This window comes from Mauremys mutica, chromosome 12 (genome assembly GCF_020497125.1).
Source record: "Mauremys mutica isolate MM-2020 ecotype Southern chromosome 12, ASM2049712v1, whole genome shotgun sequence".
Classification (NCBI taxonomy): domain Eukaryota; kingdom Metazoa; phylum Chordata; order Testudines; family Geoemydidae; genus Mauremys; species Mauremys mutica.
Window position 1 is genome coordinate 35145270 of NC_059083.1, and position 25700 is coordinate 35170969.

General features: G+C 46.0%; 1 protein-coding gene across 1 annotated transcript in view; it reads right to left on the reverse strand.

Moving 5' to 3' along the window:
• Positions 1 to 25700, reverse strand: part of LOC123346700 (butyrophilin subfamily 1 member A1-like) — a 44642-nt gene that overhangs the window by 10583 nt on the left and 8359 nt on the right. The window contains exons 4-6 of the mRNA XM_044984175.1: positions 23824 to 24171; positions 3047 to 3328; positions 2477 to 2596 (exon numbers count right to left, since the gene is read on the reverse strand). Coding sequence (XP_044840110.1) covers positions 2477 to 2596; positions 3047 to 3328; positions 23824 to 24171 — 750 coding nt within the window. The remainder of the gene's footprint in view (positions 1 to 2476; positions 2597 to 3046; positions 3329 to 23823; positions 24172 to 25700) is intronic.

The window sequence follows — 25700 nt, forward strand, 5'->3', positions numbered from 1 at the left end:
CTTACCTTCAAAGACTTTCAATTTAGAGTGCAGAGAAGCTATTGGAAGGAAATGATCAGATATGTTAGATATCATCCTTTCACCTTTATGGTGACATTTCAACTGATATTTACTGTAATTTTGCTATAATTGTGATAGAAACAGATAACTGAAAAACAAAACAGAAACAGGTGTACATGATGTGGAAGGTAATTTACAATTAATCAGAAACCAAAAAAAGTTAATAGTTTTGGGTTTTTTAAATCTCACAGTAAGTAGATGTACATTTGGATTGTTTTCCATACCAAGAAACAGCATTCAGCTCTGTTTCACTATGTGCAATTCACTATAGACAAAAGAAGCAGAATTATATCTTTTCCCTGTATCTTGCATTTCTCATTACAATCCAAAAAAAAGACCACATTCTAATGGTATAAAAATGATTTTTGTAGTATTGCCAATTCATAATGAAACTTCTAAGCTGAAATGATTTTTTCTAACGTCTTCTTCTGACTCAGAGAATTGCATAACGTTTCCTCATTGCACTGTATTTTAATTTGTCTTAATTGTATTGTATTTTGTAATATACTGAATTTGTAGGAGTTCTCATTCACATACAGCAGGGGTGGCCAAACCATGGCTCACAAGCCGCATGCGGCTCTTTTACAGTTAAAGTGTCACTTGCGGAGCCCCCCACGCCCACCCCTTCTCCACCTACCAGACTGGGAGGGGAGCTTGGGGTTTCTGCCCTGCGGCAGGGTGGTGGGGCTAGAGGCTTCTGCACAACAGGGAGGAGGGCCGTCCCTAGCCATTTTGGTGCCCTACGCAACCCCCCTGTGGGGGGCTGGGTGGGGCCCAGGCCTCGGCGGGGGGGGGAGGGGGGCTGGACCCAGTCTTCCAAGGGTAGGGGCTGGGGGGACAGGGGGGAAACCGCACCTCAGCCCCAGCCCACTCCACTCTGCTCCCCTGGCTCCCAGACTTGGCGGGCAGGGCGGGAACTGCCCCCCAACACTCACAGGCAGCACTGCTGGGGCCAGATCACTCCACTTACCACGTGGTGAGTCCAGGCCCTGACCCCTGCAGCAGTCCTCAGGGGAGTGGGGGTGGAGCAGGGGTGGGGTGGGGGCTTTAGGGAAGGGCTGGAGGGGGGTTGGGGCTGGGACAGAGCAGGGGTGGGAAGAGGCGGGGCTGGGGCAGAGCAGGGGCAGGGTCCATGGGGAAGAGCGGAGCGGGAGCTGGAGCAGCATGCAGCTGCGCAGGGCACCAGGAAATACGGTGTTCCAAATTTCCTCGTGCCCTACGCAGCTGCATACTTTGCATATGGGTAGGGATGGCCCTGGTAGGCATTGCCAGGGCTTCAGCCCCAAGCCCCAGTAGGCATCTCCCACAGGGCAGAAGCCCCGGCAGGTGCTTCCTGCAGGGCTGAAGTCCCAAGCCTTGGCAGGCACGCCCAGCCACAGGAACCAGCTTCCTCTGGGCCTTGGGGGTTCTCAACCCCCTGTTCCACCCCAGGCCCCACCCCCACCCGACCCCTTCCTCCAACCCCCCACCCCTGCCCCAACTCTGCCCTGAGCCCCGCTCCACCCCACCTTTTCTCTCAAGCCCCCACTCCTCCCCCTCCCCTTGCCCCCACAGTGCCTCCTGTATGCCACGGAACAGCTGATCGCGGAAGGTGGGAGGCACTGGGAGGGAGGCATTGGTGGATGGGAGGTGCTGGAGGGGGTGGGGAGCTGGCTGCTGGTGAGTGCTAAGCACCCACTAATTTTTCTCTGTGGGTGCTCCAGCTCTGGAGGACCCACAGAGTCAGTGCCTATGCGCCGAGGGTCAGTAATTTGGCCTCCCCTGACATAGTGTCTCAAGATTACTCTTCCAGAGTGAAGATTTCAAGTATCTGAAGTCTCTGTCTCTCTTCCATGCTTGGTTTACAAAGGGATAGAGTTTCCAAATAACCTGTCTACAATTACATCATTACACGGTATAACTGTTGTCCACAGTCATCATGTGGCTGTGCACAGGAAGCACAAGAGAACCCCAAGGAAAGTTGAACATTGAATTGAAATCCTCTATTAATCCTTCTATATAACGCCCTCTCTCATTTTAAAAATATCTCTCTGATTATATCTGTACTCAGGGCCGTCCCTGGGGGGTGCGGGGCCTGGGACAACCCCCCCCCACTCCACCCCTGCCCCCAAGACCCCTGCCCCGCCCCATTCCACCTCTTCCTCCAAACCCCCACCCCGCCTCTTTCTGGCTCCCCCTCCCGAGCGACGGGGGGGGGGGCAGGGCAGAGAGGAGTGGGCTGAGGCCAGAGGTGGGGTGGGGCAGGGCAGAGTGGAGCACGCTGGGTAGCTCACTGCTGCTGGCGCCAGGCTCCCTGCTAGCTCCCCCAGGCCACCGTGGACTCCACATCCCGAAGCACAGGGCCCGCCAAAGTGGTTGCCCCGGTCCATCCATAGGACGGCTCTGTCTGTATTGTTCCCTTTATTTCATGCATTACCTTTTTCTTTGTGTTGCTTCCATAAATAGTAAATAGGCAAAGGAATGGAAAACCCCCAAACCAACAGGTTTAGTGACAGGAGAATCGCCGTCACGTGGGAGACCTTTGGGAAAAAAGAATCTGAAAAACAAATGCATATTATTAATTCATTATAAATTATTATTATTTATTATTAACCTTGTTATTGTCTCTCTTTTTCCCCCCCAATACCAGCATCTCATTTCTAACCCTAATGTCAACCCTGTGTCGAGTGGTAGCAAATATCTGGGCCTTGCACGTCAGTTTCCAGCAGAGGAAAACCAGTGACATGAAGACAGGGCATATTCTCAGTGTAACTGACTTTATTTACACATGCAGACTAGTCCTGAAATGCATGTAGGCCAGTGGTTTTCAACTTTTTTTCATTTGCGGACCCCTAAAAATTTTTGAATGGAGGTGCAGACTCCTATTGGAAATCTTAGACACAGTCTGCCGAACCCCGGGAGTCCATGGACAACAGATTGAAAACCACTGATGTAGGACAAATAGATTATCGAACCAAACTTCATATCAATGGATGTATGAACTGACCTGCTATATAAACGCTTGATACCTCTTCTTGGTTCAGGATGTTGTTTCTGATTGTGCAGGTCAGATTCTGGTTGGAATTTTCTGTTACAATAAGTACAGATTCAGTCTGAAACAGGCCATTTTCATCACGGAAGTATTTTGCAGGCAATGATGGGAGAGGCTGTCCTTTGAGATCCTTCCACAGCGACTGAGGCTCTGGATACCATCCACCTGATCGACACACCATTCGGATACCTCCATCCTGGTAACCCTCAATAGAGATCAGGGGATTAGTACCTGAAACTGGAGAATGAAGTAAATCTGCATTAATTGTGTATTCTGGGTTAAAAAATTAACATATTCGGAAACAGAGCATTGTGGGTTAGACTGATCCTTTAGGCTCAGCCTTGAGTAAGGGATGACACATTTATCAATTCAAGGAACAGCCTTGAAAGGAATTATGACTCAGAGCCACATTACCTCTTTACTACTCTTTTGTGTGGGGAGGGAAGTGAGATGCTACAAAAAGAGAAACCCCAATAATAACAGGGGATTTCAACTATCCACACATTGACTGAGAACATGTCTCCTCAGGATGGCATGCAGAGATACAATTTCTAGACATCACTGAGTGACTGTTCTTGGAGAAGCTAATCTTAGAACACACAAGGGGAGAGGCAGTTCTTGATTTAATCCTAAGTGGCGCACAGGATCTGGTCCAAGAGGTGAATATAGCTGAACTGTCGGTAATAGAAACCATAATGTAATTAAATTTAACATCCTTGGGGGCGGGAGGGGAGATACCAAAGAAGCCCACCATAGTTGCATTTAAATTAAAAAAGAGGAACTACACAAAAATGAGGAGGTTAGTTAAACAAAAATTAAAAGGAACAGTCACAAGAGTGAAATGCCTGCAAGCTGCATAGAAACTTTCTAAAAACACCATAATAGAGGCTCAAATTTAGACCCCAATTTAAAAAAAACAAACAATCAAACAAACAGTAAGAGGACCAAACTAATGCTACCATGGCTAAACAGAGTAAAAGAGGCAGTTAGAGACAAAAAGGCATCCTTTAAAAATTGGAAATTCTACTGCGAAAAATAGAAAGTAACGTAAACTCTGGCAAGTCAAGTGTAAAAGCACAATTAGGTAGGCCAAAAAAAAAAAAAAAAAGAATTTGAAGAGCATCTAGCAAAAGACACAAAAATGAGCAGCATTTTTTTAAACTACATCAAAAGCAGGAAGCCGATCAAACAATCAATGGGGCCACTGGATGATCAAGGTGCTAAAGGAGTACAGGTCTGTCTCATCTTATGCTGGGGTTATGTTCCACAGTCAGCGCATAAAGCGAAAATCGCATATAGTCAAAATTACATTGAGTGTAATGGCGGGCGGAATCGCCCGCACTACAGAAACAGTATTTAAATTGTTATTTTTCTTTTTTTTCTTTTTTGTTTTTTTGTTTTTTCTTGTTTTTGCTGACCACATAAAGCTGAAATCGTGCATGTTAAATGCGCCTAAGATGCAACAGACCTGTACTCAAGGAAGACAAGGCCCTTGCGGAGAAGCTAAATAAATTGTTTGGGTTGGTCTTCACTGTAGAGGATGTGTGGTAGATTCCCACACCAGAGTCATTCTTTTTAGGTGACAAATCTGAGGAACTGTCTAAGATTGAGGTATCAATAGAAAAAGTTTTGGAACAAATTGATAAATTAAACCATAATAAGTCACCAGGACCAGATGAGATTCACCCCAGAGTTCTGAAGGAACTCAAATGTGAAATTGCAGAACTACAAACTGTGGCATGTAACCTATCGCTTAAATGAGCCTCTGTACCAGATGACTGGAGGATAGCTAATGTGACACCTATTTTTAAAAAAGCCTCCAGAGGCGATCCTGGCAAATACAAGCCGGTAAGCCTAACTTCAGTACTAGGCACATTGGTGGAAACTATAGTAAAGAGCAGAATTATCAGACAGATAGATGAGTATATGTTGGGGAAGACACAACATGGGCTTTTGTAAACAGAAATCATGCCTCACCAATCTATTAGAATTCTTTGAAGGGATAAACAAACATGGACAAGGGTGATCCAGTGGATATAATATACGTGGACTTTCAGCAAGCCTTTGACAAGGCCGCTCACCAAAGGCTCTTAAGCAATGTAGGCAATCATGGGCTAAAAGGGAAGGTCTCCTCATGCATCAATAACTGGTTAAAAGATAGGAAACAAAGGGTGGAAATAAAAGGTCAGTTGTCACAGTGGAGAGAGCAGGGCCGGTGCAACCATTTAGGCAAACTAGGTGGCCGCCTAGGGTGCCTAGTGGTTGGGGGCGCCTAAAAGCCTGCTCAGATGAGGAGGTGGAGTGGAGGTGAGCTGGGGTGGGGGGGGGCATGGGGAGGGCTGCCTGCAGTAAAGGGGGGGGCGCACAGGAGAACTGCTCCCCGCCCCAGACCACCTCCACTTTGCCTCCTCCGCTGAGCACACAGCCCCCCGCTCTAAGTCTCCTCCAAACGACGCCGCAAGCCTGGGAGGGGAGGAGAATTAGAGTGGCCCTGGCGTGCTCAGAAGAGGAGGCGGAGCCGAGGTGAGCTGGGGCGGGCTCCCCAGGCGGGGTTAGCTGCCATGGGGTGGGAGGGGGTGTCTCTCCGGGTGGGTTAGCTTCCGCGGGGTGTGTGTGTGTGTGTGTGTGTCTCCCCAGGCAGGGTTAGCTGCGGGGGGGGGTTTAGCTGATGCACGGGGGGGGTCCCCGGGCAGGGGGTGGTGGCGGGCTTCCCAGGTGGGGGGCTGGGTTAGCTGCCGTGGGGGGGGCAGGTTAGCTGGGTGGGGAGGTGGTGCAAGGTGGAAGCTTCGCCTAGGGTGTGAAACTTCCTTGCATCAGCCCTGGGAGAGAGATAAATAGTGGAGTCTGCTAAGGATCTGTACTCAGACCAGTATTATTCAACATACTCATAAATGATCTGGAAAAAGGAATAAACAGTGAGATGGCAAATTTTGGAGATAACTATCTTAAGTGATTTTGTATTAAGTCCAAAGCAAACTGTGAAGAGTTACAAAGAGATTTCACAAAACTGGGTGACTGGGCAACAAAATGGCAGGTGAAATTCAGGGTTGATAAATGTGTAAGCAGAGTCAGGATGAGCTCTACCTTGACATCTGGTGGTGAAGTATGGGGAGTGCGGAAAGGAATTTCAGGTATTTGCATTGGCACACCCACCCCACCTAGTATAGCCCACGGCAGCCTGGGATGGTTATTTTGACAGCTCTGGGATCCCCAATTTCTTTGATTATTGGAGTTGGAGGAATAAAGTGTTGTCACCCTGATTATGTGAATGAGGAACTGTGAGACTGTGTTACGACAGCGATGTCTCACTATCCATTAAGTAGCACTTGCTAGACAAGGGACATGGGTGCCAAAACCCAGTGAATTGAAAGAGGTTGGGGACTGGTGTGCCTGCCTGCTGGTATGGGCCCCTTTTGAGTGCCTGGGACACCAATTGCACATCCTCCTCTCTCCATTGTTGAAGAGCAGAGCTAATTTTGAATCCTTTAAGAGTCCATCTAGAGGCTGCTGACCTGAATTCATGTTGGGCCAATGATGCACCAGCACTGGGGCTCCCCTACTACAAGCTGAAATCGCTAAAAGAGCTAAGCTTACTGAGCTGAGATCACTGAGTGCTGTGTTAACTAATGGGGGAGCCTGAAGATCTATCGTTAAGCGGCTGGCAGAGCCGAGCAGTTTGCAGCATATTGGAGCAGCCCATGGAACAGTGAGCAGAGTGGAGCGGTTTGCGGGGATGGCTGAAGCGGTTCACGGGTCGGCTGGAGGAGCGGCACAGCTGGTGGAGTGGAGCCAGTCATGGTGAAGGCTGCAGCAGAGCTCCACGGAGAGGCGGAGCAGTTGGCCCTGGACCATGTAAGGTGCCCCTTAACACCCTGTGTGTTCGCCCCCCCATTTCCACCCAGGCTGGGGGCGTAAAACTCTGCAGATAAACTTTTGAACTCTGGGGTGGCACTGACCAGAGACAGAGACTTTTGGGTTGTTGGACTTTGGGGTGATTGGACTTAAGACCCTAAGGGGGAAAGGACATTGCCAAACGTACTTGGAGGTGGATTGGGTTTTTTGTGCGTACGGTTTGTGTTATAATCCGGTTTGTGGTATTTCTCCAATGGTGATGCCGCATTGTTTCCCTCCTTTATTAAAAGGATTTTGCTACACTCGGACTCCGTGCTTGCGAGTGGGGAAGTATTGCCTCCTAGAGGCGCCCGGGGGTGGTGGTATGTAATTGTCCCAGGTCGCTGGGTCGGGGCTTGAGCCGGTTTTGCATTGTGTTATTGAAACGGAACCCCTGGATACTGAACCCGGCCCTTGTTGCTGCGAACTCAGAGGGGCAGAAGGGTTACATTTTTGGGGGCTCGTCCGGGATCCCTGGGTCAATACCCCTCGCAAGCACCTGTTAAGTGTTCCACTGTATTGGGAAACAATTGTGTTTATATTTTGAGGAAATTACTGTTTGTATAATGGCTAACATGTCGGGTTTGTTGGTCCCCAGTCCTGCAGCCTCTAGCTTAGGGGCGGCAGCCTCAGCCAATGATTGGGCAAAAGCACTGGGGCATATATTGGAAAAGGTTGTGCTGGCCCATGCTACGTCAAACTCTTGTCGTAAGTTAAGGTTATTTGAAGGGGAAGAGGAGTTTGAACCCTGGTTGGAGCAAACCACTGAAATGCTGTGGGAGTGGGCCGTACCCGATGTAGAAACGCGAAGATGTCTAATAGAGAGCCTTAGTGGCCCAGCATTAGATGTAATTCGCACCCTGAAGCTCATTGACCCTGGGGTCAGTGTGAAGGACTGCCTAGAGGCCCTTGATAATACCTTTGGGAGCGTAGAGGGCCCTGAAGACAGTTACTGTAAATTCCTTAATTCCTGACAGCAAAGGGGTGAGAAAATTTCAGCCTATATACAGAGGCTGGAGAGGCTGCTTCAGAGAGCTGTTATGAGGGGAGCAGTAACTGCTGAGCTGATGGATCAGACCAGACTGGCTCAAGTTGTAAGAGGAACTCAGTATCAGAACCTGATTCTACTTCATCTCTGGCTAAGAGAACGACAGGAACATCCCCCAAGTTACTCCCAACTGATAAAGGAGGTCAGAGAAGAGGAAGAAAGGCAGGCTGCCACCGAGTGTTGGGAAGGCCAAACATTGGAACCAGCCAGCACAACGCCACTGCAAATGGCCAGTGTACTGATGGTGAGTGTAGTAAGTGCAGGCCCTGATAAAGGCCCAGTATGAGGCCTGAGGCCTGAACTAAAGTAATGGTCAAGACTTTGCTAACATAAAGCAAAGTTAAGCTGTGAGTCAGAGGTAGGCCCTGCTCACAGAAGCTGGCACGAAAAGGGCTGATGCTGCATAAACATATATTCACCTAGCATAAACACAGCACTAGAACACACTATACTGAAACATTCCATAGATAACAGGAGGACAGGCCGACCCATCCCAATGACAGGGGCAAAAGGGTAAAATGATGGATAGAGTTGTTTTGATCGAACCAACATGTACAAGGTAGAAGGCGGTACCTTAATACGTAGAGGGGTTGTAACTTGCTACGCAGAGAGGTTGCACCTCAATACGTCAGGTGTAATGTGTAACTTGTTTGTATCTGTGTATAAGAATGCATCCCTGGGGAGGTGCCTTTGTCCGGCCGTAGGGGGAGTGGAAAGTCCCGCCACTAAGCTGGGTCCTTGCCAAGAGGCACTCTCTCGCAGTAAGCCCGGTAGACTAAGTAATCTACGGGGACCCTGCACGGGTGTCCGAGGTCGCAATAAACCTAGCCGACGTGGCTTTGCATCTTACTGGACTCTGTGGTCATTGGGGATTCTCGTCGGGTCTGCTGTGTCAGCTATCTGCAGAGCTGGGGCAGCACACAGAGGGAACTCACGCACGCAGCCGAGTGATATCAACAAGGAGAAAGCAGAGCACCACACCGGTACAGCTCTGACAACACTGGTGACCCCAACCGCTGATCTGGTGAGTAAGCGAACCTGCCGTGGTAAGAATCGCAATCCAACATGGCAGCAAACCTCGTGCTAGGGAGCCCCCTGACCCCCTCCCTTTTGAGCCCCACGGAGTTTGATAACTCCTGGACCCGCTGGATTGCCAGTAAAGGGGGTCCTTATGAATTTAAAAAAGAGAGTGGGGAAACATGGACTGGCATATGTAGAGCGACGGTACAGACCGAGGCTCTAAGAAATAGTAATAAAAGTAAAAAAGCAGTGAAATGGCTTAAACAGCATGCTGGCATGCTGGCCAAGCAAGTAACAGTAACAAAGAAAAAGTTAAAAGAATCAAAAGAAGCTACACAGCCCTGGAATGCTCCCACCCCCCTTGCAGGGTGGCAAGCAGCCCAGAGACAACCAGTACAGGAACAGAGTGAAACACTGGAAACAGCTGTAAGGAACCTACAAAAAATACATGTGCCGTCCCCTGTTATAAATATTGGTGGTAAACAGCAGGCTTCAGGTAGCTACCCTGTGCCTGAAGAATGGGGACAGAAATGGAAAAAGGTGGCCCTAGTAAAATTAAAACATGAAACAGGGTCCACTGCATTGCAACCATCACCTTATGATAAAAGCCAGGTTCCAGTTAAACTTAAACCGGAACCTAGACTGGTGCCTGTCAGAACAGGACAAGTAAGTGCACAGAAGGAAAGAGTAGCAAACAATACTCTCACTGAATTGGTAAAGCAAATGAAGGAAAAAATGGAACAGTTCACAGAGCACATTAGAAGACAGGAGCTGCGACTCGATCGCAGGGGAGTGAATAAAAACGAATTTCAAAGTAAAAAACTGAAAATAAGTGGATTTACACCTAGAAGTGATGCATTAACACATGGAGTTGCCCAAAAACAGTTAACTGCAGCAAAAAAGGGCACTCCCACTGTCCATTTGGCATGCACACAAAAGCAACAGACACTGGGGGAACAAATTCAGGTTTTACAAGAGCAGGTAACTACCCCCAATCTCCTCTCACAGCCAGGATAAAAACCAGGGGTGCAATTCCCAACTGTGCAGGTTCCCAATTGCTTTGACCCATGGAACCACACTCCACGCTCATATCTGAAAGTATAACCTTCTTTCTCAAATATTTGTACATACCAATTAAGTTTTGTCTTTTATATGTTTTATCAGTTTGCTAAACTTGCTGCTGCTGCCTGTACTTCCAAATACATTGATGGAGTTAATCTCTCTTGGCTCAGGTTTCGCTACCTTCCTAGGTTGCTCTTTCCCCTCTTCCCCTCCCCACGCCTCTCCTCATTTCTGCTCTCTCTTTTTGTTTTAAAAGTTAAAAGTTATAGTTATAGTTTTTACAGAAACCTCCAAAAAATAAAGCAATTGAAAACAGAACAAAACAAGAAACAAAAAATCAACAAGGTAAAAACTTTAAAGCCAGTAAATTAATTATTTTAACCCTTCAGGAATGCAACAGCTGGAATTATTCCTAACTTTCTTAAAGATATGGTTGCCAAGCAACAGAAATGCACTCTCTGCTTCTGATACAAACCACTAACTAATATTTGAAACATGGGCTTTTCTTATATCCATATAGCAGAGTTTTAAAATAATGTTAAATATAAAGTAATGCAAAATTCCTGGTTACCAAATTAATACAATACATTTGGCAAACATTAATATTTTTTTTAATCAAATTTATGCTACAAGTTTTAAATAAGGTAATAACTTTTTCCTTTTTTTTTTGTTATGTTATTTTGTATAGTTATGAATAGAATTCTGGCGCCATTTGTTTTTAATTGTAAGTTTGTCCTGTATGTCATGTGTGTGTTTTGTGTCTATGTTGTGTGTGTCACGTGACTATTTTTTTTTTAATTATTTTTATTTTGTTGCAACAAAAGTCAATTTTATACCCTTTCAAAAATATATATAACATGTGGTACCACACTATTTTAAAATCATGGTTGGGGTAAAATAGTAGTATTAGCACCAATTTTTGTGCAAAGTTCAAAAAAGGTTTCAGTTACAAATATATATACATATATTTCTGCCTCAACAAATAATGCAATTGCAAACAAAAAGAATTCTCTTTTATCAATCACAGTTTTGTTTTTTAATTTTTTAAAAAGAAAAAAGAAAGAAATGTAAGGGAAAAGAAAAAATGTAAGGGAAAACCTCAACATTAAGGTAAAGATAATACTAACAAAATGTCAATTTCTTGTTTGGGCTTTTTATAAACTTGTTTGCACTTTTAAATATAGTTATAAGAATGTCATAACCAAAATGTTTTAAAATAACAATTTATGCATAAAGCTAACCAAACAATTTTAACAGGTTTTAACATTTTCAACAGGTTTCCACCTTTGGCTCCCAAACATAACAGAGCATCATGAAAGTATACCCTCAAATACCCTCAAAGTATTTGCATGTATCTGTATTTAAAATTTATTTTGGTTTAATTTTATAGTTGGTTTAATTTTATATGCTTTTCTTTGATGTTATGTTATGTTAATGGGATGCAATGGTTGTTAAGGTTTGTGCTTCTAAACAGTTAACAAGAGTGAAGTTGGTATCACAAGCAAATTAACTCTAAAAAGCTAGTTAAAATTATGTTACTAACTCTTTTGCTGAAACAAAGTGTTTAGGAAGGGAAAGCAATACACCTTCTTATGGAAGATTGTGAGCATTTATTTTAGCTGTTAAGCATTATATTTACTATGAAATATTAGTAATGCACCTCAAATGAAAATAAATGTCTATACAACAATTGCAAAAGTATAGCTTGTGTTATAAAAGACTCGGTCCCTATTACATTGTTCTTATTACATTGTAAACAAAGTAAGTTAAAACTGTGTATTAAGTTTGGGTTATTGAAAACAAAAAACAACAACAACAACAAAAACCTTTACTGTTAACTAACAAAAGTTGTTTAAGTTGCATCCCACAGACCAAAGACACCAGAAAATATCACACTCTGAAGACACCAGTTCATATCTGTATACAGTGAAGAAACCCCCAAGCATCAAGAAAAGAAAAATGAAGTGTTTTATAAATAAGAGACTGGTCAATTACACCTCTATCTACAATATATGGACAATTAATTTAACAATCAGCTATCAGCAGAGCTGGGGCAGCACACAGAGGGAACTCACGCACGCAGCCGAGTGATATCAACAAGGAGAAAGCAGAGCACCACACCGGTACAGCTCTGACAACAGTGAGCAGCACAGAGGAACTTGTCCAACAAATGCAGGTCTTGACAGAATGGAGCTGAAAAGCACCATTGACCGAGCTCAGATTTCCAGGAATAAGGAACCTGAGACTATGGCAATGGAGAAGTCAGTATCTAGAGCCACCGTCCCACCCCGGCGAAGGGGGAAAGGACAATTCTTTTGCTACCGGTGTGGTGGGGATGGGCACAGTGCTGCTAACTGCCATAAGGAAGAGAACCCCTCCTTAGTATATGGAAAGCTGAGGATCAGTTGGGAGAGATCCAGTAGCTGCCAGGTCTGGGGACGGGGACCACCCAGGCCTGCAGGATTTGAAGATCCCCCTCAGAAAAGACCGTCCAGCTGGGATCCCTGCAGGACTGATAGGGCTGCGAGCAGAGGTCATGGTGAGGATTGAAGGGACGGAGTGTAAAGCCGTGCTTGACACTGGATCTCAAGTGACTATTATATTTTAGTCATTCTACCAACAGATGCTTAGGCACCTGCCTGTACAGCCACTGACTGGCCTTGGTCTGTGTGGCCTCAGCATGGATGAATACCCCTACCAAGGGTATGTCATAGTGCACCTGGAATTCCCAGAGGAGGTTGCTGGGGTAAGGGAAGAGGTAGACACAGCTGCCTTAATATGCCCTGATCCTAAAGGGACCTCTGATGTGTCTGTGCTGATAGGGACCAACTCTAGTCTCTTCAAGGTGCTCGCGGATTACTGCAGATGACGGGCTGGGGACCAGTACCTGAGTACCCTAATGATCCATACGCTGTGTGCTGAAGCCTATAGGAAGATTGAGAGCGCTAAAAAAGAGACATCTGAGCTACCGATTAGGGCACTGAAGTACATGGGCACAACCCCCTTAGTAGTGCCTGCAAGGACGGAGCAAGAAGTGCTTGTCATGAGTACCAGCTGAAAGGCTGTAAAGAGGCATTAGCAATGGTAGAGCAGCCGGTTGAAGGAGAGCTCCCGGAAGGAGTACTGGTCCCCAGTGGAGTCATAACCCTACCTGCTGAAGCCCAGGAAAAGGTGACTATACTGATTGCTAAAGAAACAAGTCGAGATGTTGTTGTGAAGCAAGGACAAAAGATAGCAGACCTCTTCGAGCCTGAATCAATTGTAAAACCCCAGTGCGAGACTCAAGTTCCGACAATAGACCCAGCAAAGTTTGACTTTGGAGATTCACCATTGTTCGAGGAGTGGAAAGATCGCCTGAGGAGGAAACTTTGTGAGAGATTCAAGGTATTCTCATTGCATGAGTGGATGTGGGATGTGCAAAAGGAGTAGAGCACAACATCAGACTACATGACTCTCAAATTTTCCGAGAGAGATCTAGGAGGCTTGCTCTCTCCAAGATGGAAGATGTGTGACAACATCTTCAAGAGCTGGCTGCAAATGGCATCATTAGAGTCCTGCAGCCCATATGCCTCACTCATTGTGGTGGTCTGTAAAAAGAATGGTAAAATCCGGATGTGTATTGACTATCACACCCTAAACCGCCATACTGTGGTTGACCAGTACACATTGCCTTGAGTCCAAGATGCCTTAGACTGTTTGCTGGGAAGCCAGTGGTTCTCTGTGTTGGATCTTTGGAGTGGATACTACCAGATCCCTCTGGGTGAAGAAGATAAGGAGAAGAAAGCCTTCATCTGCCCATTAGGGTTTTATCAGTTCGAACGCATGCCCCAAGGGATTTCTGGAGCACCTGCCACATTTCAACGTTTTATGGAGAAAGTTGTGGGAGACATGAATTTACTGCAAGTGTTAGTTTATTTGGATGACCTGATTGTGTTTGGAAGAACTTTGGAGGAGCATGAAGAAAGACTTCTTAAAGTGCTTGATAGGTTGGAGGATTATGGTTTGAAGCTTTCAATTGACAAATGCCAGTTCTGCAGGACTTCGGTGAAGTATGTGGGTCACATCATGTCCCAAGAGGGTGTGAGTACTGATCCCGATAAAATAGAAGCACTCACTACATGGCCATGTCCAGGCAACTACAGAGAACTCAAGACCTTCCTTGGGTTTAATGGCTACTACCGCAGATTTGTGAAAAACTATGCTACAATTGTAAAACCTCTCAATGATCTTACCAGGGGATATCAGTCCAGCAAGAACAAATCTAAGACCAAGAATAAAGGGTCTTCCATGCAGAGACACTATGGCCCCTTCGAACCATTTGGGCCACGGTGGGATGAGAGATGTGAGAGGGCTTTTCGAGAAATCATTACTTGCCTAACTCATGCCCCAGTCCTAGTCTTTGCTGACCCAAGCAAGCCATTTATCCTGCATACTGATGCCAGTTTGGAGGGCCTGGGAGCAGTACTGTACCAGAAGGTGGAAGGCAAGCATAAACCTGTGGCCTTTGCCAGCCGAGGACTGTCTGATAGTGAAACCCGCTATCCCACCCACAAGCTGGAGTTCTGGGCCTTGAAATGGGCCATCACTGAGAAATTTCGAGACTACTTGTATGGTGCTCAGTTCCAGGTGTGGACAGACAACAACCCACTGACCTATGTGTTAACAAGTGCTAAACTGGATGCTACAGAGCAAAGATGGGTGGCTGCTTTGGCTAGCTATGACTTCAGCATTCAGTACCGATCAGGGAGAAGCAATGTAGATGCAGATGCATTGTCCAGGCGTCCACAGGCACCAGGAGTTGCTGTGATACCCACGGATGGAGTGAGAGCTATTTGCAGCGTGAGTCGCCGAGAGCTGGAGGCCCATGAGAGCCTTCATTGATGTGCTGCAGAAGCTTTGGGCCTGCCCCCTGAATGCGTGCCTTCTGCTTCAGTGAACTATATCGCTTTGGACTAATTTCCCTTGCCCATTCTCAATGCGGCTGACTGGCAGGAAGCCCAGCTGCAAGATATTGACATTTGTGATACACTACTTGCCAAAAGGGAGGGGCGAGGCCCAGCTGCGGTTGTCCCACCTAACCTGGAGGGTAAACTACTATTGAGAGAATGGACCAAACTAAAACTGATTCAGGGAGTGCTACACCGCGTCACCACAGACCCTCTACAAAAGCAACAGAATCAACTAGTGCTGCCGAAAGAGTACAGAGCCCTGGCCATGAGGGCCCTGCATGATGACTTTGGACATTTAGGGACCTTGGAACTTATTCGCAGTAGGTTCTATTGGACCCGGATGGCTGAAGGTGTTTGCAGGAAATGTGAGACCTGCGCTCGATGTGTTCAAAGGAAAACTCTGCCCACGAGGGCTGCATATCTGAAGAACATCACCAGCAACAAACCTCTGGAGCTGGTTTGCATTGATTTCTTGTCTTTAGAAGTAGACAAGAGGAATATTGGGAACATTCTAATAGTGACCGACCATTATACGCGATATGCGCAGGCATATCCCACACGTGATCAGAGGGCCACCACTGTCGCTCGAGTACTGTGGGAAAAATATTTCTCAGTTTATGGATTCCCAGCCCGGATACACTCGGATCAGGGATGAGACTTTGAGAGTCACCTTCTGAAGGAGGTGCTGAGGATAGCAGGAATTAAAAAGTTGAGGACAACGCCTTATCATCTGCAAGGTGATCCTCAGCCAGAGAGGTTCAACGGAACCCTATTAGATATGTTAGGGACTTTGCGGCCAGAGCAGAAGGCAACCTGGAGCCAACATGTTGCATTTCTGGTGCACGCCTACAACGCCACCAAGAATGATGCTACGGGAGTCACCCCATATCTCTTGATGTTTGGGCGAGAACCAAGATTACCCATAGACCTGTGCTTTGATCTATCAGAGAATGGCGATAGCTATGAAACTCATCATCAATATGTATCCCAACTACGAGAAAAGCTGTGGGATGCTTATCACTTAGCTACATCTGCAGCTCGGAAGAACGCAGACCGCAACAAACATCGATATGATGCTAGGGTACGTCTGCAAGAGCTCCAGCCAGGGGACAGAGTCCTGCTGCGAAATTTGGGTATTGCTGGCAAACACAAGATAGCTGACAGATGGAAGGCAATACCTTACTTGGTGATGGAAAAGCTAGGAGACCTGCCGGTCTACAAGATCAAACCTGTAGAGGGTCCAGGGCAGACAAAGACCGTGCATAGAAACCTTTTGCTCCCTGTGGGGGAATTGGTAGGCAGCCCTTATGAGATGGGCCACAACAGAGCAACTGGGCAGAATGCAGGTGCTGGACCAAAGCCGCCCTCCTATGTGGACAGCTGGCCCCCTGCAGCTAACCTACCCCTATGCAGCACATTCGAGAGTGAGTCTGAGGAGGAAGACACAACCATGGTGTATCCTGGGATGAAGACAAGATTTCAGTCTCGATCAGCTGAATCAAAAGAGAGCACCTCCTCTTCCGCACTAAACCCCATGGCAGAGGTATTTAGGCCCATTCCTGACACTCCTGAGCCACTGGTAGGACCCCCGTGTGATGACATACACAGGTTATTGGACAGTTGCGACATACAGATGGAGGATGTCCTGAGCACCTTCGACCCGCCACTGTTAGAACTAGAAATGCAGAGGCCTATGCCAGTATCCAAGGGGACCTCACAGGAAACCTCTCCATCTGTCACTCAAGAGGATGTCCCCCCTACCACAGAAACAGAGATTCTCAATAGGCAAGACAGGGTAATAAGACCAGTGAAACGGTTAACTTATGATGCACCTGGGGTGACTAGTGAAGAGCCAACACATTTAGCACACAGGTTTGTGGAAGCTAAAGTGGGCTATCTGAGGCCCTTTGGAGGGGACCAGTGAATTGGTATAGTAGGGAATGTGATTTGTCAGGACGACAAATTCTCGGCTGGTGGGAGGATGTAAGCAGAGTCAGGATGAGCTCTACCCTGACATCTGGTGGTGAAGTATGGGGAGTGTGGAAAGGAATTTCAGGTATTTGCATTGGCACACCCACCCCACCTAGCATAGCCCACGGCAGCCTGGGATGGTTATTTTGACAGCTCTGGGATCCCCAGTTTCTTTGATTATTGGAGCTGGAGGAATAAAGTGTTGTCACCCTGATTATGTGAATGAGGAACTATGAGACTGCGTTAGGACAGAGATGTCTCACTATCCATTAAGTAGCACTTGCTAGACAAGGGACATGGGTGCCAAAACCCAGTGAATTGAGAGAGGTTGGGGACTGGTGTGTGTACCTGATGGTATGGGCCCCCTTTGAGAGCCTGTAACACCAATTGCACATCCTCCTCTCTCCATTGTTGAAGAGCAGAGCTAATTTTGAATCCTTTAGGAGTCCATCTAGAGGCTGCTGACCTGAATTCATGTTGGGCCAATGGTGCACCAGCACCGGGCTCCCCTACTACAAGCTGAAATCACTAAGAGCTGAAATCGCTAAAAGAGCTAAGCTTACTGAGCTGAGATCACTGAGTGCTGTGTTAACTAGTGGGGGAGCCTGAAGATCTATTGTTAAGCGGCTGGCAGAGTGGAGCAGTTTGCAGCATGTTGGAGCAGCCCATGGAACAGTGAGCAGAGTGGAGCGGTTTGTGGGGACGGCTGACGCGGTTCACGGGTTGGCTGGAGGAGCGGCACAGCTGGTGGAGTGGAGCCACTTGTAGTGAAGGCTGCAGCAGAGTTCCACGGAGAGGCGGAGCAGTTGGCCCCGGCCCACGTAAGGTGCCCCTTAACACCGTGTGTTCGCCCCCCCCATTTCCACCCAGGCTGGGGGGGGGTTAAAACTCTGCAGATAAACTTTTGAACTCTGGGGTGGCACTGACCAGAGACAGAGACTTTTGAGTTGATGGACTTTGGGGTGATTGGACTTAAGACCCTAAGGGGGAAAGGTCAGTGCCAAATGTACTTGGAGGTGGATTGGGTTTTTTTTGCTTATGGTTTGTGTTATAATCTGGTTTGTGGTATTTCTCCAGTGGTGATGCCGCATTGTTTCCCTCCTTTATTAAAAGGCTTTTGTTACACTCGGACTCTGTGCTTGCGAGTGGGGAAGTATTGCCTCCTAGAGGCGCCCGGGGGTGGTGGTATGTAATTGTCCCAGGTCGCTGGGTGGGGGCTTGAGCCGGTTTTGCATTGTGTTATTGAAACGGAACCCCTGGATACTGAACCTGGCCCTTGTTGCTACCAACTCAGAGGGGCAGAAGGGTTACAAATGCAATGTAATGCACATTGGAAAACATAATCTAAACTATACATACAAAATGATGGGGTCTAAATTAGCTGTTACCACTCAAGAAAGATCTTGGAGTCACTGTGGAGAGTTCTCTGAAAACATCTGCTCAATGTGCAGCAGCAGTTATAACAGCTAACAGAATGGTAGGAACCATTAGGAAAAGGACAGATAATAAGACGAAAAAATATCATAATGCCACTATATAAATTAGGGCTGTCAAGTGATTAAAAAAATTAATCATGATTAATTGCACAATTAATCGTGCTGTTAAACAACTATAGAATACCATTTATTTAAATATTTAGGATGTTTTCTGCATTTTCAAATATATTGATTTCAGTTACAACACAGAATACAAAGTGTACAGTGCTCACTTTATTTTTATTTTTGATTACAAATATTTGCACTGTAAAAAAGAAAAGAAATAGTATGTTTCAATTGACCTAATACAAATACTGTAATGCAATCTCCTTATCATGAAAGTTGAACTTACATATATAGAATTATGTACAAACCCCCCCCCCCCGCACTCAAAAATAAAACCATGTAAAGCATTAGAGCCTACAAGTCCACGCAGTCCTACTTCTTGTTCAGCCAATCGCGCAGACAAACAAGTTTGTTTACATTTATGGGAAATAATGCTGCCTGCTTTGTGTTTACAATGTCACTTGAAAGTGAGAACAGGAGTTTGGATGGCACTGTTGTAGCCAGCGTCGCAAGATATTTACGTGCCAGATGAGCTAAAGATTCATATGTCCTTTCATTCTTCAAACACCATTCTAGGGGACATGCATCCATTCTCATGACAGGTTCTGCTCAATAACAACAGAAAGTAGTGCAGATGGATGCATGTTCATTTCATCCTCAGAGTCAGATGCCACCAGCAGAATGTTGATTTTCTTTTTTGGTGGTTCAGGTCTGTAGTTTCTGCATCAGAGTTTTGCTCTTTTAAGACTTCTGAAAGCATGCTCTACACCTCGTCTCTCTCAGATTTTGGAAGGCACTTCAAATTCTTAAACCTTGAGTCGAGTGCCGTAGCTATCTTTAGAAATCTCACATTGGTACCTTCTTTGCATTTTGTCAAATCTGCAGTGAAAGTGTTCTTAAAATGAACAACATGTGCTGGGTAATCATCTGAGACTGCTATAACATTAAATATATGGCAGAATGCAGGTAACACAGAGCAGGAGACATATAATTCTCTCCAAGAAGTTCATTCACAAATTTCATTAATGCATGATTTTTTTAATGAGCGTCATCAGCATGGAAGCCTGTCCTCTGGAATGGTGGCAGAAGCATGAAGGGATATACGAATATTTAGCATACTGGCACATAAATACCTTGCAATGCCGGCTACAAAAGTGCCATGCGAATGGTTGTTACCACTTTCAGATGACATTGTAAATAAGCAGCAGGCAGCATTATCTCCTGGAAATGTAAAAAAAATTGTTTTTCTTAGCAATTGGTTGAACAAAAAGTAGGACTAAGTGGACTTGTAGGCTCTAAAGTTTTACAATGTTGTTTTTGAGAGCAGTTATGTAACAAAAAAAATTACATTTGTAAGTTTCACTTTAATGATAAAGTGATTGTACTACAGTACTTGTATGAGGTGAATTGAAAAATACTATTTCTTTTATTATTTTTACAGTGCAAATATTTCTAATAAATAATAATATAAGTGAGCACTGTACACTTTGTAATCTGCGTTGTAATTCAAATCAATATATTTGAAAATGTAGAAAAACATCCACAAATATTTAATAAATTTCAGTTGGTATTCTATTGTTTAACAGTGTGTTAAAACTGTGATTGATTGCGATTAATTTTTTGAGTTAATCACATGAGTTAACTGCAATTAATCAACAGTCCTAATATAAATCCATGATACTACCTTATCTTGAATACTGTGTGCAGATCTGGTCACCCCATCTAAAAAGAAGATGTATTAAAATTGGAAAAGGTACAGAGAAGGGCAACAAAAATGATTAGAGGTATGGAACAGCTTCCATATGAGGAGAGATTAAAAAGACTAGCACTGTTCAGCTTAAAAAAAGAGATGCCTAAGGGGGGATATAATAGAGATCTATAAAATCATGACTGGTGTGGAGAAAGTGAATAAGGAAGTGAAATTTACCCTTTCATACAACACAAAAAACAGGAGTCACCCCATTAAATTAATAGGCAGCAGATTTAAAATAAACAAAAGAAGTACTGCTTCCCACAATGCACCGTCAACCTTGTGGAACTCATTGCCAGGGGATGTTGTGAAGGCTAAAAGTATAACTGGGTTCAGAAAAGAATTGGATAAATTCATGGAAGATAGGGCCATCAATGGCTATTAGCCAAGATGGTCAGAGACGTAACCTCATGGTCTGGGTGTTCCTAAGCCTCTTACTGGCAAAAGCTGGGACTGGACAGCAGGGGATGGATCACTCAGTAATTGCCCTGTTCTGTTCATTCCCTCTGAAGCATCTGATACCAGCCACTGTCAGAAGACTGGCTACTGGGCTATATGAAGCATTGGTCTGAAACTCTGTGGCCATTCTTATGGGAGAAGTAAGTTGCTGCAGCCCATGGAAGGGTGTATCTTACTGCCATCTTCATACCTGGCCAGCTATTCTGGCCAAAGACAGGGGTGTGGGGAGGGGGGAGAGCAAAGGATCTACCCATTCTCTTCCTTTCTCAGTCTACCCCCTCTTCACCCTCTGGCTCCCTGTGGAGACCGTGGGAAGAGCTCTGCAATACTCAGACCCAAGATCCAAGGAGGGGAGTAAAGTAGGACAGAATCTAGTCCAGAGGTTCTCAAGAGAAATTATTTCGTGGCCTCGGAGTGCAGCCACCGACTCTCGCTGGTAGCCGCACTCACACTTTTTCCCTAAAATACTTAATTAGCTTTAGGAAAAACAAAGAAATATGCACATAGACACGTCCAAATCATTGTAATTTATGTATTGCTAGCTAGTAAGTCTGCTGTGAAAGGTGATATTAACAAACAAACAGGTGTCACTTTTCGCTGCAGACTTACTCAGCCCCAGCAAGTCTGGGGACAAATTAAGCCCTGGATGGCGGGTCGGGGGAGGCAGCAGGGGCTAGGGGCAATGTGGGTGGGTGGCTGCGAGAGGCAGCAGGGGGCCGGAGCCTGAAGCCCCGCCGTGAGGGGACAGAGTCCGATGCCATGCAGCCGGAGCCCGGGGCTGGAGCCTGAAGCCACATAGGCGCCTGCCACCCCCAGGATGAAGCCCAAAGTCTGAGTCCCACCGCCCCTGAGATGGTGGGGAACTCACCAGCTGCCTGCTCCTCCAGCATTGTGCCCAGGTGTCTCCAGAGAGGGGCATGAACCAGCCCCTGCTGGAAGCCCCAACACCAAGGCTCTGCATCCAGGAGCACCAGGGAGGGGGAGGGGCCGCTCTTCCCCCCTGCATCCCCACTCCCACCCCAATCACAGCCCAGGAGGCCACAGGAAAAGCCCCTGGGGGCCGCATTTGAGAAACGCTGATTCTAGTCTAGCATGTCTCTGTGTATTACTGTATGTTACAAAACCACTGGATTATCTTCTATATAATCCCATAGGACAAGACCTTGCATTTTAGAGACATCCCGGGTTGCACCGGGAGGGGAAAAAACATTCCCTTCTCATGGTGCAGCGTACTCTCACTGGGTACCTAGCCAGCTGTGTTGATGGGCACATGGGGGTAGAAAGAGTAGACATGGCTGTGCTTATGATGCACTTTTCCTTGCCTACTCGTCACGCATTTGGTTCTGGTGGGTGAGCATCTGGTCCCTTCACTCCCACACATGCTAGAGCTGGGGTATCTGAAAACCTAACGTGGCCACACTTACTCTCTGCCATTCCCCTGCATGGTTGAGTTAGGGCGAGTGACAACTGAGCCCCAAAATTTAAAAGAAAATCAGCCTGCTTTGAGCAGGGGGTTGGACTAGATGATCTCCTGAGGTCTCTTCCAACCCTAATATTCTATGATTCTATGAATGTCTATAAATCTTTCTCCTGTCATGTTAGCTGAAAGTAGTTTTCACCAGACAGAGTAGTGCAGGCAATTTAAAAAGCTGAATGCAATTGTCATAAACAGAGAGTAAAGGATTAAGATGTTCACCTAGCCTAACTGACACCTGACCAGAAGAACCAATGTGGGGACAAGATTTTTCAAGAGGAAGGAGGGAAGTTTTTCCTTTGTCTGTTCATTAGGTTCTGTGCTGGAGTGAAAAGATCCAGGAATCAACCAGGGTAGTGAGTATTAGAGAAGGAATGAATTAGCTTATGTTTATTTCCGTTTGTGACTTTGTCTTTTTGCATTAGAGGGATAATCAAATTGGGTTTTCTTTTGTGTAACTAAGGTTTTTGCCCAGGGGAACATCCTCTGTGTTTTGAATCTGTTGTCTGTGAGAGTAGCTTGTATGCTAATCTCTCAAAGGTATTTTCTTTACCCCTTTTCCTTAATTAAAAGTCTTCTTTTTAAAAACCTTATTGATTTTTCCCTTGTTTTAAGATCCAAGGGGTTTGGATCGTGTTCACCAGGAGAACTCTCTCAAGGTTACCCAGGGAAGGGTTACAGAACCTGGGAGGGAGAGATTGTGTGGGGGAAGACAGAGTTTCCCAAATGACTCATAACAGCTGTTTTAAACAATTTGGGTGGTGGTAGCAACCAGATCTAAGCTGGTAATTAAGCTTAGGGGTTCTCATGCAGGCCCCCACATCTGTACCCTAAAGTTTAGAGTGGGGGTGAAACCTATGACAGCAATGATAGGTTTAAGATATTTTGTATCCCCTTAAATTAATATGCAATATTTTCTCAAAAACCACAAATATGGAGGGGAGGGAAGAAAAAACAGCTTTTCCACACATCTCGACTGGCAATCAGCACTTAGAAATATAACTGCAGTGCACACACCACCAGACCAAAATTTTCAAGTGTCTCCTCAGATCTCAGACACTTAGCTCTGCTGACAAATGACAACTGACATCGGAAAGAAAAGTGCTGTAATTGCCATTTAAAGGAGACATAGGCTCTGACTCTGTGGGTACTCAGGGGTTCAAGCACCCAGGGAGAAAAAATAGGGGGTGCTCAGCACCCATGGGCCTGCCCGGGGCTGCTGCTGTGGCAGCCCTAGGGCTGGCTGCCAACCAGCTCTTCAGTGGCTGTGCCGCCAATCAGCTGTTGAGCCACTGGCTCCTCTCTGCCCTCTCCCCCCTTCACTTCCCTTAAGGCAGGAGGGGGCAGAAAGAAGTGAGTGGCAGGCAGGAGGCGCTCAAGGGAGGAGGTTTTGGGAGAGGGGTGGAGCAGGGCCCTGGGGGTGGGAGTGGCTGTGGGGCTTCAGGGGTGGGGGTGGGGCTGGTGTGGGGCACCCACCAGCAAAACCAAAAGCCAGCACTTATGAAAGGAGATATAATGATGTCCTCTCAACCTAGGGAAGGCAATGTAGCAAAGGAAGCTTACTGACCTGATACCTCTAGTTCCAATGCAGCTTCTTGATATGAGAACTCTGATCGAAAGAAACACTTGTACAGCCCTGAATCAGAGAGTCTGATATTGCCTATCCTCAAGGCAGCTCTTCCATCAGCCAGGCCCTCTTTCAGAAACTCTGTCCTTCCCCGATATTCTGACATCTGCTCTGCATACTGATCCTTCCCTTCACGGTACAGGTGCACAACTGAAGAAAACTGACCCCGGAACCATCTCACCTCCATGTTCTCAGCACTCATGCTGGGTGACAGGCGGCAGGCTAATGTGACTTCATCGCCTACAGAAGCGGTGATAGGGTGATCGGGTCCAATCACTGAAAAGTGTGCTGTTAAATGGAACAGGACACAAAAACAATTGAATTCGAGAAGAACTGAGAATAGGATTTTAATTTCCTGGTCAGGCACAGTATATACAAAATATATCCCTTACAGCTTTTCAGTGCATTGTGGTTGTTCATGGCTCCTGACTTCATATGTGAATTTTAATACACTTGCCTGTTAGCTTTCAGGAGAAATGCTAGCATTTGATGGGAAATTATTCAAATGGAGAATTAAAATTGTAATTTATTACAAAAATGGATGAAAAATATTGCAGATCAAATTTTGCCGCCAGATGCACACACATACAACCCTCAGTGACTTGAATGAGTATTGTGTAGTTGGTAGGTAGCATGGCCCACTGAATGGGGTACTAGCCATATACCCTGGCATGCAGGGTTCTAGCCCTCTTTTTGTCACTAGCTTTTGTGGCAACTCAGGCAAAACACTTCCCCTGTCTATGCCTCAATTTCTTCATTTGTAAGAATGACCTTCTTCTGTATGGGTATTGAGATATGCAGATGAAAAGAGCTAAGCAGTATTATTATCTGTGTGCAATATTTGGCCAGACTATTTTCCGGTATAATTTTAAGACCCAGATTTTCTAAAATAGCCTTGAACTCAAAGTTCTACACCCAAAAATCTTAGATCCACAATATTGAAGGTCCAAATCTATGTACATTAAAAAGCTAATATTTGCGTATGCAAACAGTGTCTTTGTGAACAACCCTGATAGATAATTTTCATTTAAAAAACTCCCTTCCCTGAAATAACATTTATACACTAATGGCCAAGATTTTGGCCAAATGGTGTCAAGTGATTTTATTGGTGCTTCAGTTTTTAGATGCCTTAATGGGCACCTCTTGAAAGTCCGAGCCCTTTGATGACTTATAATGGGCTTCCATTATACATCTGATTTCAACTCTCTTCCCCTTCTTTCCACCTTGTATGTATTAGAAGTTGGGCTGAATAATTACTGTTGTAGGTTAGGCTAAGTGGGTGTGGCTGCATTTTGGATGGCCATGGGAAACAGTTAGGTTCCCTCATAGCAGCTCCCCATTGGGCAGAGGAGTATGCAAGTGCATATACAAATTAAAAATATGTAGGTGGATGGCTTTGCTGAGTATAGTTGGACCAGAGAGGTGGGTCAGGGGTTGGGTGGGTGTGTTAGAAAATCAGGAGACCTGGCACACAGAGAGAAGCAGGAAGAAAGGTGGGCAGATGCAACCTGGAAGCACAGTGTGGGGCCATGGACGGCATGTGACTCCTCCATTTGGGGAGGTTGGGCATGCCCAGACTGTGGGCCCGCCCCAAGGCTCACCCCCACTCAGCCTCTTGCCTTGGAAGCCCCGTCCACCTTCACCTGTGGCCCTGCTCAGCCCCCATCCCGAGGCACCTGCTGCTCGCACCTCTTCGCCACCATCCACCCTGCCCGCTGGCCGCTCAAATGCATCTTTGCCCCGGCCCTCCCGCTCCCCACCCGCTGCTCTCACCTCTTTGCTGCCTTCCCAGCCCGACCACCTGTTCACTGCTCACA